Raw genomic sequence first — 14,703 nt, forward strand, 5'->3', positions numbered from 1 at the left:
GCGCGCGGCACGAGCGGCGGGAGGGTCGGGGGTCGCGGGCCTCGCTGGGGCCGCGAGTGCGGGCGGGGGCGGGCGGCGCGTTCCGGGCGGGCGGGGAGTGCGAGAAGCCGATCGGGGCTGCGCGGGGAGAGAGGCATGGGGGCCACCCCCGGGGGTGGGGGGGGGGTTGGGGCCGCCGCCGCCGCCGCGGCAGCAGCGACTGAAGCCGCGCAGCGAGGAGGGGCGGGGAGTGGCCGCCGCCGTCCCTGGGAGGCGCCGGAGCCCGACTGCACTCGCAGCCAGCCAGCCGTCCCGAGCCGCTCACAGGTCACCTCTGACCCTGTTTTCCTAATCCCAGACCTAGTTACTTCGTGAAGGGGGCACTGAGGCTCGGCAGTGTTTCACAGAGAAAACCCTGCGAGTACCACGTGCCTACAACTGCTTCCAGCTTCCCAGACCACAGCTGTGGGGAGCTTGGGGTACAGCATACGAGATTCTGTATTAAGCTGCCCAGGCAGAGGAGAATGGGGTCTCCACAGCCTGAAGAATGAAGACACGACAGAATAAAGACTCAATGTCAATGAGGAGTGGACGGAAGAAAGAGGCCCCTGGGCCCCGGGAAGAACTGAGATCAAGGGGCCGGGCCTCCCCTGGAGGGGTCAGCACGTCCGGCAGTGATGGCAAAGCTGAGAAGTCCAGGCAGACTGCCAAGAAGGTGCGAGTAGAGGAGACCTCTACCCCAAAGGCCAGCAAGCAGGGCCGCAGTGAGGAGATCTCAGAGAGCGAAAGCGAGGAGACCAGTGCACCCAAAAAGACCAAAACTGAGCAGGAGCTCCCTCGACCACAGTCTCCCTCGGATCTGAACAGCTTGGATGGGCGCAGCATTAATGACGATGGCAGCAGTGACCCTAGGGACATAGATCAGGATAACCGAAGCACATCTCCCAGCATCTACAGCCCTGGAAGTGTGGAGAATGACTCCGATTCATCTTCCGGCCTGTCTCAGGGCCCGGCCCGCCCCTACCACCCACCTCCACTCTTTCCTCCTTCCCCTCCACCACCAGACAGCACTCCCCGACAGCCAGAGCCCGGCTTTGAACCCCATCCTTCTGTGACACCTACAGGATATCATGCTCCAATGGAGCCACCCACATCTCGATTATTCCAGGGCCCGCCTCCTGGAGCCCCTCCCCCACACCCACAGCTCTACCCTGGGAATGCTGGTGGAGGTGTTTTATCTGGGCCCCCCATGGGTCCCAAAGGGGGAGCAGCTGCCTCTTCAGTGGGTACCCCTAGTGGAGGCAAGCAGCATCCCCCACCCACCACCCCAATTCCAATATCAAGCTCCGGGGCCAGTGGTCCCCCTCCAACAAAGCCACCTAATGCTCCAGTGGGTGGTGGGAACTTACCTTCTGCTCCACCATCAGCTACTTTCCCCCACGTGACCCCAAACCTGCCTCCTCCACCTGCCCTAAGACCCCTCAACAATGCCTCAGCCTCTCCTCCTGGCATGGGGGCTCAGCCAATCCCTGGGCATCTGCCCTCTCCCCATGCCATGGGTCAGGGTATGAGTGGACTTCCTCCTGGCCCAGAGAAGGGTCCAACTCTGGCTCCCTCACCCCACCCTTTACCCCCAGCTTCTTCCTCCTCTGCCCCTGGGCCCCCAATGCGGTATCCATATTCATCCTCCAGTAGCTCTGCAGCAGCTTCTTCTAGTTCTTCCTCCTCCTCGGCCTCCCAGTACCCAGCTTCCCAAGCTCTGCCCAGTTATCCCCATTCCTTCCCTCAGCCCACAAGTATGTCTGTCTCTAATCAGCCACCCAAGTATACCCAGCCTTCCCTCCCATCCCAGGCTGTGTGGAGTCAGGGTCCTCCACCTCCTCCTCCCTATGGCCGCCTCTTGGCCAACAACAACACCCATCCAGGCCCTTACCCTCCTGCTGGAGGCCAATCCACAGCCCACCCACCAGCCCCTACACATCACCATCACCAGCAGCAGCAGCCACAGCCACAGCAACAACATCATCCTGGAAACTCCGGGCCCCCTCCACCCGGGGCATATCCTCACCCCCTAGAGAGCAGCAGCTCCCACCATGCACACCCTTACAACATGTCTCCCTCCCTGGGGTCTTTGAGGCCCTACCCACTGGGGCCAGCACACTTGCCTCCTCCTCATGGCCAGGTGTCCTATAGTCAAGCAGGTCCCAATGGCCCCCCAGTTTCCTCCTCTTCCAAGGCTTCTGGCTCTTCCTCTCAAGCCTCCTACTCCTGCTCGCACCCCTCCTCATCCCAGGGTTCCCAAGGGGCATCCTACCCCTTCCCACCCGTTCCTCCAGTCACTACTTCCTCAGCTATACTTTCTACTGTCATCGCTACCGTGGCTTCCTCGCCTGCAGGCTACAAGACGGCCTCACCACCCGGGCCCCCTCAGTACAGCAAGAGAGCCCCATCCCCTGGGTCCTATAAGACCGCCACTCCGCCAGGATACAAACCGGGGTCACCACCCTCCTTTAGAACAGGGACCCCGCCTGGCTTTCGAGGCACCTCTCCGCCAGCAGGCCCAGGGACCTTCAAGCCAGGCTCACCCACTGTGGGGCCAGGGCCCCTGCCACCTGCGGGGCCTTCGAGTTTGTCATCTCTGCCTCCACCACCCGCGGCCCCAGCGACAGGGCCGCCCCTGACTGCCACGCAGATCAAACAGGAGCCAGCTGAAGAGTATGAAGCCCCCGAGAGTCCGGTGCCCCCGGCCCGAAGCCCCTCGCCCCCTCCCAAGGTGGTGGACGTGCCCAGCCAGGCCAGTCAGTCAGCCAGGTTCAATAAGCACCTGGACCGTGGCTTCAACTCGTGCGCGCGCAGCGACCTGTACTTCGTGCCGCTGGAGGGATCCAAGCTGGCCAAGAAGCGCGCGGACCTGGTGGAGAAAGTGCGGCGCGAGGCCGAGCAGCGCACACGCGAAGAAAAGGAGCGCGAGAAGGAGCGCAAGCTCGAGAAAGAGCGCGAGCTGGAGCGCAGTGTGAAGCTGGCCCAGGAGGGCCGTGCTCTAGTGGAGTGCCCATCTCTGGGTCCAGTGCCCCATCGGCCTCCCTTGGAGCCTGGCAGCGCTGTGGCTACAGTGCCCCCTTACCTGGGTCCTGATACTCCAGCCCTGCGCACTCTCAGTGAATACGCCCGACCTCATGTCATGTCTCCTGGAAATCGCAACCACCCATTCTATGTGCCCTTGGGGGCAGTGGACCCGGGGCTTCTGGGTTACAATGTCCCAGCCCTGTACAGCAGCGACCCAGCTGCCCGCGAAAGGGAGCGGGAAGCCCGTGAACGCGACCTCCGTGACCGGCTCAAGCCTGGCTTTGAGGTGAAGCCTAGTGAGCTGGAACCCCTACATGGGGTCCCCGGGCCAGGCCTGGATCCCTTCCCCCGACATGGGGGCCTGGCTCTACAGCCTGGGCCACCTGGCCTGCATCCCTTCCCGTTTCATCCGAGCCTGGGGCCTCTAGAGCGAGAACGGCTAGCGCTGGCAGCTGGGCCAGCCCTGCTTCCTGACATGTCTTACGCTGAGCGGCTGGCAGCTGAAAGGCAGCATGCAGAAAGGGTGGCAGCCCTGGGCAATGACCCTCTGGCCCGACTGCAGATGCTCAACGTGACTCCCCATCACCACCAGCACTCCCACATCCACTCCCACCTTCACCTGCACCAGCAGGATGCCATTCATGCAGCCTCCGCCTCGGTGCACCCTCTCATTGACCCCCTGGCCTCAGGGTCTCACCTTACCCGGATCCCCTACCCAGCTGGGACCCTCCCTAATCCCCTTCTTCCTCACCCTCTGCACGAGAACGAAGTTCTTCGTCACCAGCTCTTTGCTGCTCCTTACCGGGACCTGCCAGCTTCCCTTTCTGCTCCCATGTCAGCAGCTCATCAGCTGCAGGCCATGCACGCCCAGTCAGCTGAGCTGCAGCGCTTGGCACTGGAACAGCAGCAGTGGCTGCACGCCCATCACCCATTGCACAGTGTACCACTGCCCGCCCAGGAGGACTACTACAGTCACCTGAAGAAGGAGAGCGACAACCGCTGTAGAACCTGCGATCCAGAGAGCGCCCACTGCTCTTTCACCCAGACCTTGGAGGACTACTCCACCCTTTTGCCGCACCCCCACCCCCCCAGAGCCGAGGAGAGGATGCTGCCCACTGGCAGAGCTTCTGCAGCTGGGCAGAGGGAGGGAGGGAAGAAGGGACAGACAAGGTTAAGGCCCAGGGTTGTGTGCAGAGGTGGGAAGTGGCAAGGGTGGGGACAGAAAGTGCACAGTATCTTGGACCAGGTCCCTCTTCCTTATCCCCTGCTTTTCTTCTCCTCCATGCCCAATCCTTGGTGCCACTGCTCCTCCCCTAACCCATTGGTGTGATTATTTCATCTGTTAGATGTGGCTGTTTTGCGTAGCATTGTCTGCTGCCCCTGCCCCATCCCCCTGTGTGCACCCCCCTCGGCGATGTGTGCCCCTTGCCCGTCCCACATTAATAATTTATATATATAAATATCTATATGATGCTCTTTAAAAAACATCCTGACCAAAACCAACCAAACAAAAACATCCTCACACTTCAAAAAAAAAAAGATTATATAGTCTGAGTAGGTTGTGTTTGTGTACATAGAAATACATATATGTATATAAATGTGTGTAAAAGTGAGCAAAGAGGCCATGGTTTGAAAGAGAACCAGGCAGAGTACACGGGAAGGACTGAGATGAATAAAGGGAAAAGGTATATGATGTAAGTATAATCTCAAGAAATAATTTTCTAAAAAATCACAAGGCTAGACAGTTCTGAAATCTATGAACCAGGAAACCCTAATGAAATGGGTAAAATTCTAGATCAGAGATCAAAATTCTGGGTAAGAGAAATTAAATCAAAAATAGGTTCAAAACGTAAACAGACCTTTAGAAAAAAATGAGAACCAACTGACATAAGCCTTCCTTTAAATTCCATTTTATAGAAAATAGGGCACATCTTCCTCCTTCCTAAGCAGCTTAGAGGTGTTGTAATCCAGAAGTTTTATTTATTTTAATTGTAAAAAATATGGTGTCTCCCTTTACAATCTGACTGGTAGCATGGACATTATCTGTGGTAATAGAGTTGGTTGCTCATTCCTGGACTCTTAAAATGGTTAAGTCCTAAACATTAGATTGCAAAATCACTCACCCAGAAAAAAATAAATACTACAACTTGAAAGATATGAAAACCTACTACATCCTTTAAAACATCTGCAGAACAGCAGCGTGGGGCTTATGGAGATTAGCAGGGCTGTAGATTGAATAACTAATCTCTACCTCCAAGGATCTTGGCCACCACAGAACATATACTTTCCCTGAGAAGTGCACCATGATTGTAAAATAACTCTGTGTCCAAACAGAAATAAAACAAGAAAGTGCCCTCATCTGCAGGGTTCAGGATCCTGCATGGCCCCCAGTAGTGAGCACCACTCCTCTGGCATGCCGTGGCAACAATGGACACATAAGAAGGGAAACCGGTTACTGATACCAGGCTGCCTGTCCCACTAGAGCCCTCCACAAGGAACCAGAGACAAGGACGGCAGCAGGGTGCTGCAGCAGGACTTGTGCTTTATTGTGGGAGATATGAGGAACATGGGTGGGCAGCTGGGCTTTGTTCTTGGTCCTGACCACACAGCCCTTGACCTCCATACATAAATAGGGGCAGACTCTGCACAGGTGGCCCCTCCAGCCCCGGAACAGGAACCCACTGTGTAAGGGGCCTCATGTCCAGACTGGCACTGAATCCGTCCCAGTGGTGCTGGTCATGCACGTCTCCATGCTGGCCAGGCAGCTTCCAGGCAGGCTGATGAGGCTTCTGTCATCCTCGTACTCATCCCCATCCTGCTCTGAGGAGTCCACGAGGCTGCTCAGCTTGTTCCCAGGTTGCCCTCTTTGGAGGAGGTCTGCTTTGGCAGCTCCCCTGTCCAGGTACACTTTGTACATGGAGTCCCCATGTAGGTAATCAGGCTGTGCTCACTGTGAACACAGTCATCTTGTCCACAGCCAGCAGCAGAAACCTGATGAAGTTGAGCAGGGATTGAAAGAAAGTCCCCTCGATGGACGGGACCTTCTGTGCGCACCTTGTAAAGATCCCGTGGGCACCTTTCTTGTTTTTCAAACAGAGAAACAGTTGTACACAGCCTGGGCCATGAACTCACCCACCCGCTTCAGAAGCCTTGTGCAATAGAGTACCTGTCTGTCATGTTGGTACAGCCCTTGCCCTCAGTGGAGGGCAGGAAGTAATACTGAGACTTACAGTAGTATTGCAGACCCCACAGCGTGAGGGGCTGGTGGAAGCTGGGATGGCCCAGTTTCCCAGATCCTCCACTGGACCACTTCAGCTCTGGCCACCAACACTACTTGCTCTTGAGAATTTAGATCCATCAAACTGAACACTGTAGCTGGCTCTACAATTCTCTAACAGTTCATCAGCTATATACACTATTACCTTCTCCAGGGATTCGAGGACCGGCATGGTCATGTCAGCCTGGACTGCTCTGCTGGCCATGACCGAAGAAGAGAAATACTCCTGAGTACCTGAGATCTCAGGATTCTGAATGCTTGTTTTAGACATGTATCTGAAGAAGAGCATCAGGTACATCTTGTGTGCCTTGTGGTAGTCGCCCTTCTCGATGCTTGCACACAGTTTGCCTCCATGTGGTGGGGGCATCTTTCTGGGTGACCAAAATCAATACCATGAGCCTCTGCACTGTTCAGAACTGGTGCTGTGGCAGGCGATGTTGGTGGAGCCTCCTTGCTCCCTTCCCTGTGGCTGCTACATGCACTCTACCAGAACTGATTTGTTTTTTGGCAGAAGCTACTATTGATGGCTACTTCCCCATCTGCCTGTATCACTGTGGGAAACACTATTTTCCTAGATAATACAGCAGTGCTGAGCCTCACCCTTCATCTATAGTTCAGAGATGTGCAAATTTACATTTTTTGAGGCTTCTCTGGATCCAGAGAATGTAATGGAGATTCTAAGCCTCAGTGACTTGTTTGAGTCTTTGCAATAGTTCAGGAAAACTTTGGGAGGTCTCCCCTCCATCTGCTGGACAAGTAAATGTTATTGCCAATGCCGTTTACACTCCTCAGGGCGCAGGTGAGTCTGGCTGTTGATCCAAGAGGCACAGAGGAGGAGGGTGTTTCTGTCAATGTAGTCTGAGAAAAGGAACCTGCCAAAGCAGAAACCACAGTGAACAGCAGAGTTGAGGTACAGCATTTTGGGGATCTGAACCAGAAGGGATTGACTGAGTTTAGGAGTTCTCCCCAGGACTCTTGGACCTGTCCGTACCTGTACATTGAGATGGAAAAATGAAGATGAGGGGAGTCCAAGCAATGGCAGGCTCAGCACACCTTCTTCTCAGACCAGGGTCTTCTGTCTGGGCTGTCTCATTATCTCATCATCTGGACCCCATAGAGGAAGATGTGCTAGTCAAGCAAATGAGTTCTCACTAACTCCTCCTAGTTCAGTGTGGGTTCCTGAAAGAGCAAGCCAGGTGAAGTGAATTACTTTCTCCATGGAATATAAAGTAGATGGTAAAACACCCAGGCCTGTGTGCAAAGACCTCTTTGAGATCCACAGGAGAGCGAGCAGCTGCTGATTCCTCACAAATTGGAGGACTCAGTCAGTCATGGGCCGCCTGTCTGTTGGGGTTATCGCATGTGGGCACCTGTCCTGCAGAAACTCCAGAGAGAGACTCAGCACACTCCTGTAAGTCGCAGAGCAGCCATCTCTTCCACAGGTGTTCACTGTATCAGTGCTGCTGTGGGTTTCAGACTTATGAAAGGAAAACTACAGGGAGCATGGCGATGTGTCCTAGCAAAGCCATCGCTGATGCATTTCCTGATGAATGTGGACAGGGACAGCACACGGGCAATCAACACAGGAGAGCTTGGGACCCACCCAGGAACTGAGGATGACAAACCCTGAACAGAGACAAATGAGTCTGATAACATGAACAATTCTGTTGCCTTTAATGGATCAAGGATGATTAGATCTGTCTTTATTTTAGAGGAGGAGGCACTTGTTCAAAATGCTGTGGGTGAAAAGGGGTTCATACAGTGAAGTAGGCCTTGATAAATGTCACAGGAGATGACACATCATGGCCTAGAATGCAGATCAAATACCAACATAGGGTCTGCAGGTAGCAGGCAGAGTGCAGAACCAGGCAATATGTCAAGATGTCATGTATGGCTTTCAGGCAAATGTGTTAATATGTTCAAGAGATATTTAACCAAAATGCTGCCTGTTGTTTCTTCTGACATTAGACACCCTACTTTGATAGATGTAATGGGCTGAACTTGCACAGAAGGGGCCTTGAAGAATGCATTTGCCAGAGGCTGATACAGTCCAACAGCTGAGAACCAGGGAAAGGCTGAAATGGGACAGATCTTGAAGGTGCAGCAGTGATGCAGTAAGCAGGCGTTGCAAAAAGAGGAGATGGTGCAGGGTACAAGATGCGTCGTAGACCGTGACTTAGGAAAGAAAGCAGGTTCAAGGACCCACTTAGGGGTTAGTGATATATTAACCACATGACACATGATAATGTGGAAACAGGAGTGTATTCAGGCATAGAGCTTTCCAGAATCATTTTCCATTAGTAAAATGTACCAAGCACAGGCTGATATTTCTATATTTAAGAGAAAAATGCCAACTCCATGGGATTCCCTTTAAACAATAGGTTCAATGGAAAGTACTTGGATTAGTAAACCAATCATAACCTTGATGTCTGTTTTATTGGCATTTTATGATCACTTAGAATCATTGAATGTGAACGAATAGAAGATACTGTAAGCAGAAGCTGTGTACAAAGGCAGCAGTGTAGACAAATACTGTTGCAGATGTGGAGATGGATCGAGGCCCAGGAGTTTGAGTATCCTGCACTGTTTCTCTTGTCTCTGTCATCTTGAGAAACTCACCTGTGCCAGACTTGAATGTAATATCCAGGTCCACCACCGGGCCACAACCCAAAGGTGTGTGCGGTGCCTATATTACCTGATGCATAGTTAGATTCACAGAAAGAGCTGGAGTCTGTTAAAAGTGGTCTTGAGAACACAAAGAAAGAGACCACCACTCCCACTAAAGCATCTTACTGATGCAACTTCTAATGAGGAGAATAGATGCTCACAGAAGTGGCAGAGCAAGCATACCTGGAGAGTAAGCTGTACTTTTTATCCCTGTTAACACTATTATCCATGACCAAAGGAAGGAAAGTAGTTGTTTGGATGAGCTGAGGTCCAACTTCACAGTGTATGCACAGTTAGAGCTAGTCTGGAAAGGAATTATGAACAGTGAAGAAGGCAAAGAGAAGAGGAGGTCACTGGATGTATAGATATTCTGTTTTCTTTTTTAAAAAAGGAAAGGAAATTGGTTCCATCTGTCTGGAAGAACATGTCTAACACTTGAAGAGAAGTGGGCATTTAGAATGGGACATTGGGAATGGAGGAAGAAAGTCTAAAAGGCTCAGGAGTGTTCAGGGTTGAAGGAAAAACAGCATTTGTTTTATAGTATTTGACAAGAAAAATGATCATTTAATATTTCTTACAGGACTGGTTATTATTGACTCATAGGGGTATCCAAGGAGATATGAGGAACAGATATTTGACTTTTTTACCTCATTGTACCCTAGAGACAATGGAACTGATTTCCATGATCAAGGTGCAGGCAATGTTAGCCAAGAAGCAGAGGGCAGGATGGACTGGGAAAGGATCCTTGCAGTAATAGAGACGAACAGATGGTAGATGAGATGCTGTGGTAAAGTGTAGTAGTGATCTGTGCTTCAGATGCAGATACAGCCAGGGTGACAGCAGAGCTCTTATGCCTGTCCCTGCCCTGCAGTGAGAAAGAAGCAGTTCAAGACCAAAGTTCTCCTCAGGGAGTCCAGGTTGTCCTAGGCCTCCTTTCCCGCCCCTGCAGAGAAGTGGCTCTTCCTTTGGGAATGTTTCCACTGAGGCTGCCAAGACCCTTGTGAGCCCTGCTGCTAAAGCTCAGCTTCCATGGGAGCCTGAGGAGTAGCTAGGTAGGATTTCAGTTTTGGGGAGTCATAGCAGTAATCACCAGCTCTGGCTGACTCCTTTCACCCTGGGCTCTGACAGGACAGAAGGACAGCACTGCTGAGTCTCCTCAGTGAGCACAGGGTGAGCTCTAACAGGATCATTAGTCACCACAGAACACAGGCCTCAGAATCCAGCTGGATTCTACTAGATCATATCCTTTGATCTTCTGAAAAGATTGCCACATCCAGAAGACATCTTTAACACTCTTACAAAAATAAAAGGAAATAACACATTGTTAACTTTCCCACAGAGAATGCCATCAGATTATTTCATTGGTATGTGATTTACCACAAAGATATATATATTTGGGGTTCCTCAAAGAATTCATTATTCAGGGAACATATTCCAGTAACTATCAAATGAATTTACTGCACTACAGTCTCAACTTTTCGCCTATACAATAGTCTGCCCCATACACGATCAGACACTCATTTATGAGATTCCTGCACTCACTTCCAGTGTCTGTATGTTTCGCTAGTCGATGTACAAATTTCAAATCCATCATTCTTCTCCTACACCACTGCATCCAATTCCCACCACTTTATCTCAGCCAGCAACACCAGAGACACTATGTCCCTAGACACACTTGCAAGTAGGTGAACTTCAATCTCATTCTCATCCTCCAATCCCAGTTCCCCAGTCTTATTCCCAGCTTTATAGCAGGCCACCTGTTCTGGACTCTCCTTTTTCTGTCCCCATTCCTGGAGTAAACAAATCCTCTCTCTCAGCCTTCTCTTCATCCCATTCCTTTGTCTTGGTCTCCTTCACTGGAGACAGTCTGTCACTGCAGCCCATGCTGACCATGGAAGCAAATAGGCAATATTTCCTCTCCTTTCCGTCCTCCATTTTCAAACACTCAGTCTCATCCCTAAGACTGTACAAGACCACGTGCTGGACAGGGATGTGATTTCACCTCTTAATCCAACTCCCTAAGGACTTTAGAGATCCAGATGGCTGACCAAACTTTTCTCCCTCCTTATGTATCTGCTGAGACACTTGCCAATCTAGCTCATCCTACTCTTTCCTGCAATCTCCCAATACTAGAAACACTGCCCACCTGCAACCACCAGTGGCCACACCTGGGAGAGACTCAGAGCACTCTCTAAAGGCTACCCACAGCCACCACACCCCCTCCAGAAATCCTGTGAGGGCAACAGAAACTAAGGAATGAAAAACCTACCCAACAGACAGGCAAGACCAGATATCAACTACTGGAAGTGAAATTTTTCTAAGCCCAGATGGCTGGATGTCAGCATGAGGACAGAATCAAAACAGCCCAACAGTGTGTCTCCATTAGAGCTCATCAGTAGGACTTCAGTAGTTCCCAAGCAAGGCAAACAGCTGACACACAGAACAAGGACTTCAAAATAGCTATTATGAGAATGGTCAAGGACCTTAGGAGGACATGAATGAAATCTTTGGAACACAAACAATGGATTTGAATGAAGAAGACAGGTCAAGGGTACACATGAAAAAAAAAGATTCAATAAAGACAAGTGGAACCAAGGGAGAACTGGAAACAGTGTAAGGGACTGGAGCAAGAATCCTAGAGTTAAGACTTACTGACAGAATGTAAGAGATAGAAGCAAAAATCGCAGACATTGAAGACAAGATAGAAGAAAATTGTTTTCCCAGTCAATAACAATGTTAAATCTAATAAAATTTCCACCACAAAGCACCAGAAAAATTGGGATATTATGTAAAGGCCAAGTCCATGATTAAGGGGAATAGAAGGCGAAGAAAGCAAAGTCAAAGAAACAGAAACTATTTCCAATAAAATCATAGAAGAAAACTTCCCTAACCTAAAGATTGAGCTTCCTATTAAGGTAAAAGAAGCATACAGAACTCCAAATAGACTAGATCATCAAACAAATCATACTTGGCACAATATAATCAAATCAATAAAACAAAGAATGTTCAAGGGTATAATAAAAATAATCAAATAACATATAATGGCAGGAATTATTAGAATAAAATGATGACTGACTGTACTAACACTGACTATAATTATGACTGGGGTGAACAGGGCACCATATAGGACTCGGTCAAGATTTCATCTACATGATGTAGCCAATGAAGTGGATTCCGGACAATTGATAAACTGTCACAAAGAACCATACTCCCATTCACCAGGACAGGACCATTGGCCTCTGCAGAGGAGAGCACACAATTGGGATGGTTGGTGTACATCAAGACCATGATACAGAAACTCATCATCTACCACAAGAAGATGCACATTGGACACGAATTCACTACACCTGACTGATCTCAAGATTGGACCCCTGAAAAGCTTGTCAGCTGGCTTGCCCCTGGTGACCCAGGAAGATGCTCCATATATGTATGGTGGGCAGGAGAAGACTGCAGGCAGCTCCCTCAACAAGGCTGCACACCATACCACTGGCCATCATCTGCAGCTCCTTGGCAATCAGGTTTCCTTCTAAACTAAAGCCTGATGATGGCCCTGGGCTCAAAGATGTTCCAAGTTTGTTGACTTTTTCTGGGCAGTGATGTTTCCCAGTCCTTTTAAGCACTGTTTACCTATTTCTAGTACAAACACCTATCTTGCTGTTTACTCAAAGTCAAGGAATCCCCCATGGGGACATCAAATTTATCTGTCTGAATAATCATTGGCTGAGACAACAGCACCTTAGGGCATGAAAGATGAAGGCTTGAACTCGGTCAAGCAGAAAGAAGAAGAGGCTCCTGAAAACATGTGGCTTCTCTTCTCTGCAGCCACACCCTCTCTGAGCACCTCAGGAGGAGAACAGATTTCTCAGGCAGCACTCACCTGCTGCAGCTTGGAGCAAGCTGGAACCCATGAGGAAGATAGGGTCGTCTTCTCGGGGTACACATGCACCATTCGCTCCTAACCTCCTCTTCAGGGGAATTTTGCTCCTCTCCTTCTTGGTTGTGGACCCTGTCACCACCCACACATTCATTCCTTACTTTTCTGCTCTCAGAATAGAATTTCCTCTGGATAAATCACCTCCTCCCCATCCAGATGCAAGCCCTTTCTTCTGCCCTCTCTCACTGCTTTTATCCTTTGACATGTCCCACTTTCCCCACTCCTCCTTCCCCCTCCTCTTCCTGTGCCTCCTTACCACCTAAGAGGAAAGTGTGCAAGCGCTTCTTTACAGGTGCTCATTGATTCTGTTGATGGAAGTGAGGGGAGAAGGAGATGGGGACCCAGAGTCATCTGGGACACTTAACTTTTCTCATGTGGACTTGAAGCAGGATGGATGCCTCGTCATCGCCCATGATGATGTGACAGGCTTCTATGTCCAGCTACTTCTTCTGGGAACAAATGAAGTTCACCCTTGCACCCAGTAGGAGAGGAGGGGTACAGAGCTCATGCCCTGGTGGCTGGAGCTGTCTATCAGGTAGATATTTGGGGCACACCTCCTTTCATGCTCTGGCCTGGCTTGCTCCAGAAACTGTTATGCCCCAACCAGGCCGAACACAGACCCGGGGTTTAGGAATCCCGGGTCAGGGCAGCATCGTCAGCCCTTGAAAAGAGATGAACAAAGGACTGTTTTAGTGACATTGACATAGAAAGACTTAGCAAAAAGCTGAACTGAGGAACCAGAGTTCTCCACATACTTCTTCCATTCCTAAACTGTTGTCCCTTTGAAAGCTCTTCTCCCTCCAGTTCCCCTGCATCCTCAAGCCCTGCCAGCAACCTCTGCTATCTGCTTCTGTCTCAACTATGCTAGTCTCTTCATGAATAGGATTCAGTGTGAAAGCTCCTTTTGGGGTTCCAGAAACCTTAATGTTTAAGTCCTGTAAATGACTGAAGCCTGCCCATGGCAAAGTGCCTTCGAAAAGTCAGCTCAAATCATAAGAGATTAACTGGCCTCACCCACCACATTTCCTTAAAAGTGCAATTTCCATTCTTTTGTTATTCCTTACCTGGATGTTGTCTCTTTTGTCCTTGGCATGCAGAGGCAGCAGAAAAACCTTCGAAAAAGGTTTCTGGTGGCCTTCACCTTAGCGTCCTTGTGTGTCCCCTCAGATGTTAAGTTTGCAGCATTTTCTGCTGACTTGGGTGTCTCTAATGACTTCATATCAGCACCCTGTGGGGCAGAATTCGCAGGTGAGTTAAGATCTGATGTATAAATCAGGGGAGCTGGACTTAGAGAAACCCTTGCTAGTTTTTTCATTTACCTCCTGGCCTTTCTTTACTTTGGGTTCTGTCATGAAGGTTGGCAGAGCCAGCTCACTCCACCTTCTCCTCAGTGGAAAGCGAGGGAGGGTGAGATGAAGAGAGAGCCTCCTGGAGTAGCAGACCTGTGGATGATATTTGCTTTTCCACCTGTAGATATGATTTTTCTGAAAAAGGGCGTCGTTTTTGGCTAAGGTCTCATAAAATCTATTTGGCAAAATTGTGTCACAGTTCTCTTCTGCCACTATGTTAGTCAGTGAGCAGGTTGCGTTGACAAGGCTTGAAATAGAGTACTCCGATGCTAATTTTTTGGAAGACTGTAAACTGTCATCAGTGAGATGGACCCAGGATACTTCATCTGCCATGTCCTCCACCTTTTCTGGTGGGGATTGGCTCTGCAATAAGATGCTAGAAATGAAAAAAAAAGCAAAATCAACATTAGGAGACAAAGTTCTGACAATCA

General features: G+C 50.2%; 1 protein-coding gene, 1 long non-coding RNA gene and 1 pseudogene across 3 annotated transcripts; 1 reads left to right on the forward strand and 2 right to left on the reverse strand.

The window, feature by feature from the left end:
• Positions 1-286: 286 nt before the first annotated feature.
• LOC130865151 (atrophin-1-like) lies at positions 287-4,375 on the forward strand. The gene has a single exon (XM_057756025.1). The coding sequence runs from the start codon at positions 527-529 to the stop codon at positions 4,373-4,375; it is 3,849 nt and encodes a 1,282-aa protein (XP_057612008.1). The 5' UTR covers positions 287-526.
• A 1,195-nt stretch (positions 4,376-5,570) lies between these two features.
• On the reverse strand, positions 5,571-7,025 carry LOC130865059 (Golgi to ER traffic protein 4 homolog; annotated as a pseudogene).
• A 30-nt stretch (positions 7,026-7,055) lies between these two features.
• Positions 7,056-13,558, reverse strand: LOC130865061 (uncharacterized). 2 transcript variants are annotated; one of them, XR_009056063.1, is made up of 4 exons: positions 13,289-13,558; positions 12,867-12,995; positions 7,314-7,501; positions 7,056-7,194 (listed from the first exon to the last, which is right to left on the reverse strand). It is a non-coding gene; the product is annotated as an uncharacterized LOC130865061 (long non-coding RNA). The 2 variants fall into 2 exon arrangements; XR_009056062.1 differs by lacking the exon at positions 12,867-12,995.
• Positions 13,559-14,703: the final 1,145 nt, after the last annotated feature.

This window comes from Chionomys nivalis, chromosome 23 (assembly GCF_950005125.1).
Source record: "Chionomys nivalis chromosome 23, mChiNiv1.1, whole genome shotgun sequence".
In the NCBI taxonomy this organism is placed as follows: Eukaryota; Metazoa; Chordata; class Mammalia; order Rodentia; family Cricetidae; genus Chionomys; species Chionomys nivalis.

Excerpts from the sequence above, each read along its gene's own strand:
- LOC130865151 (XM_057756025.1), top strand. The coding sequence starts at position 527 with ATGAAGACACGACAGAATAAAGACTCAATGTCAATGAGGAGTGGACGG.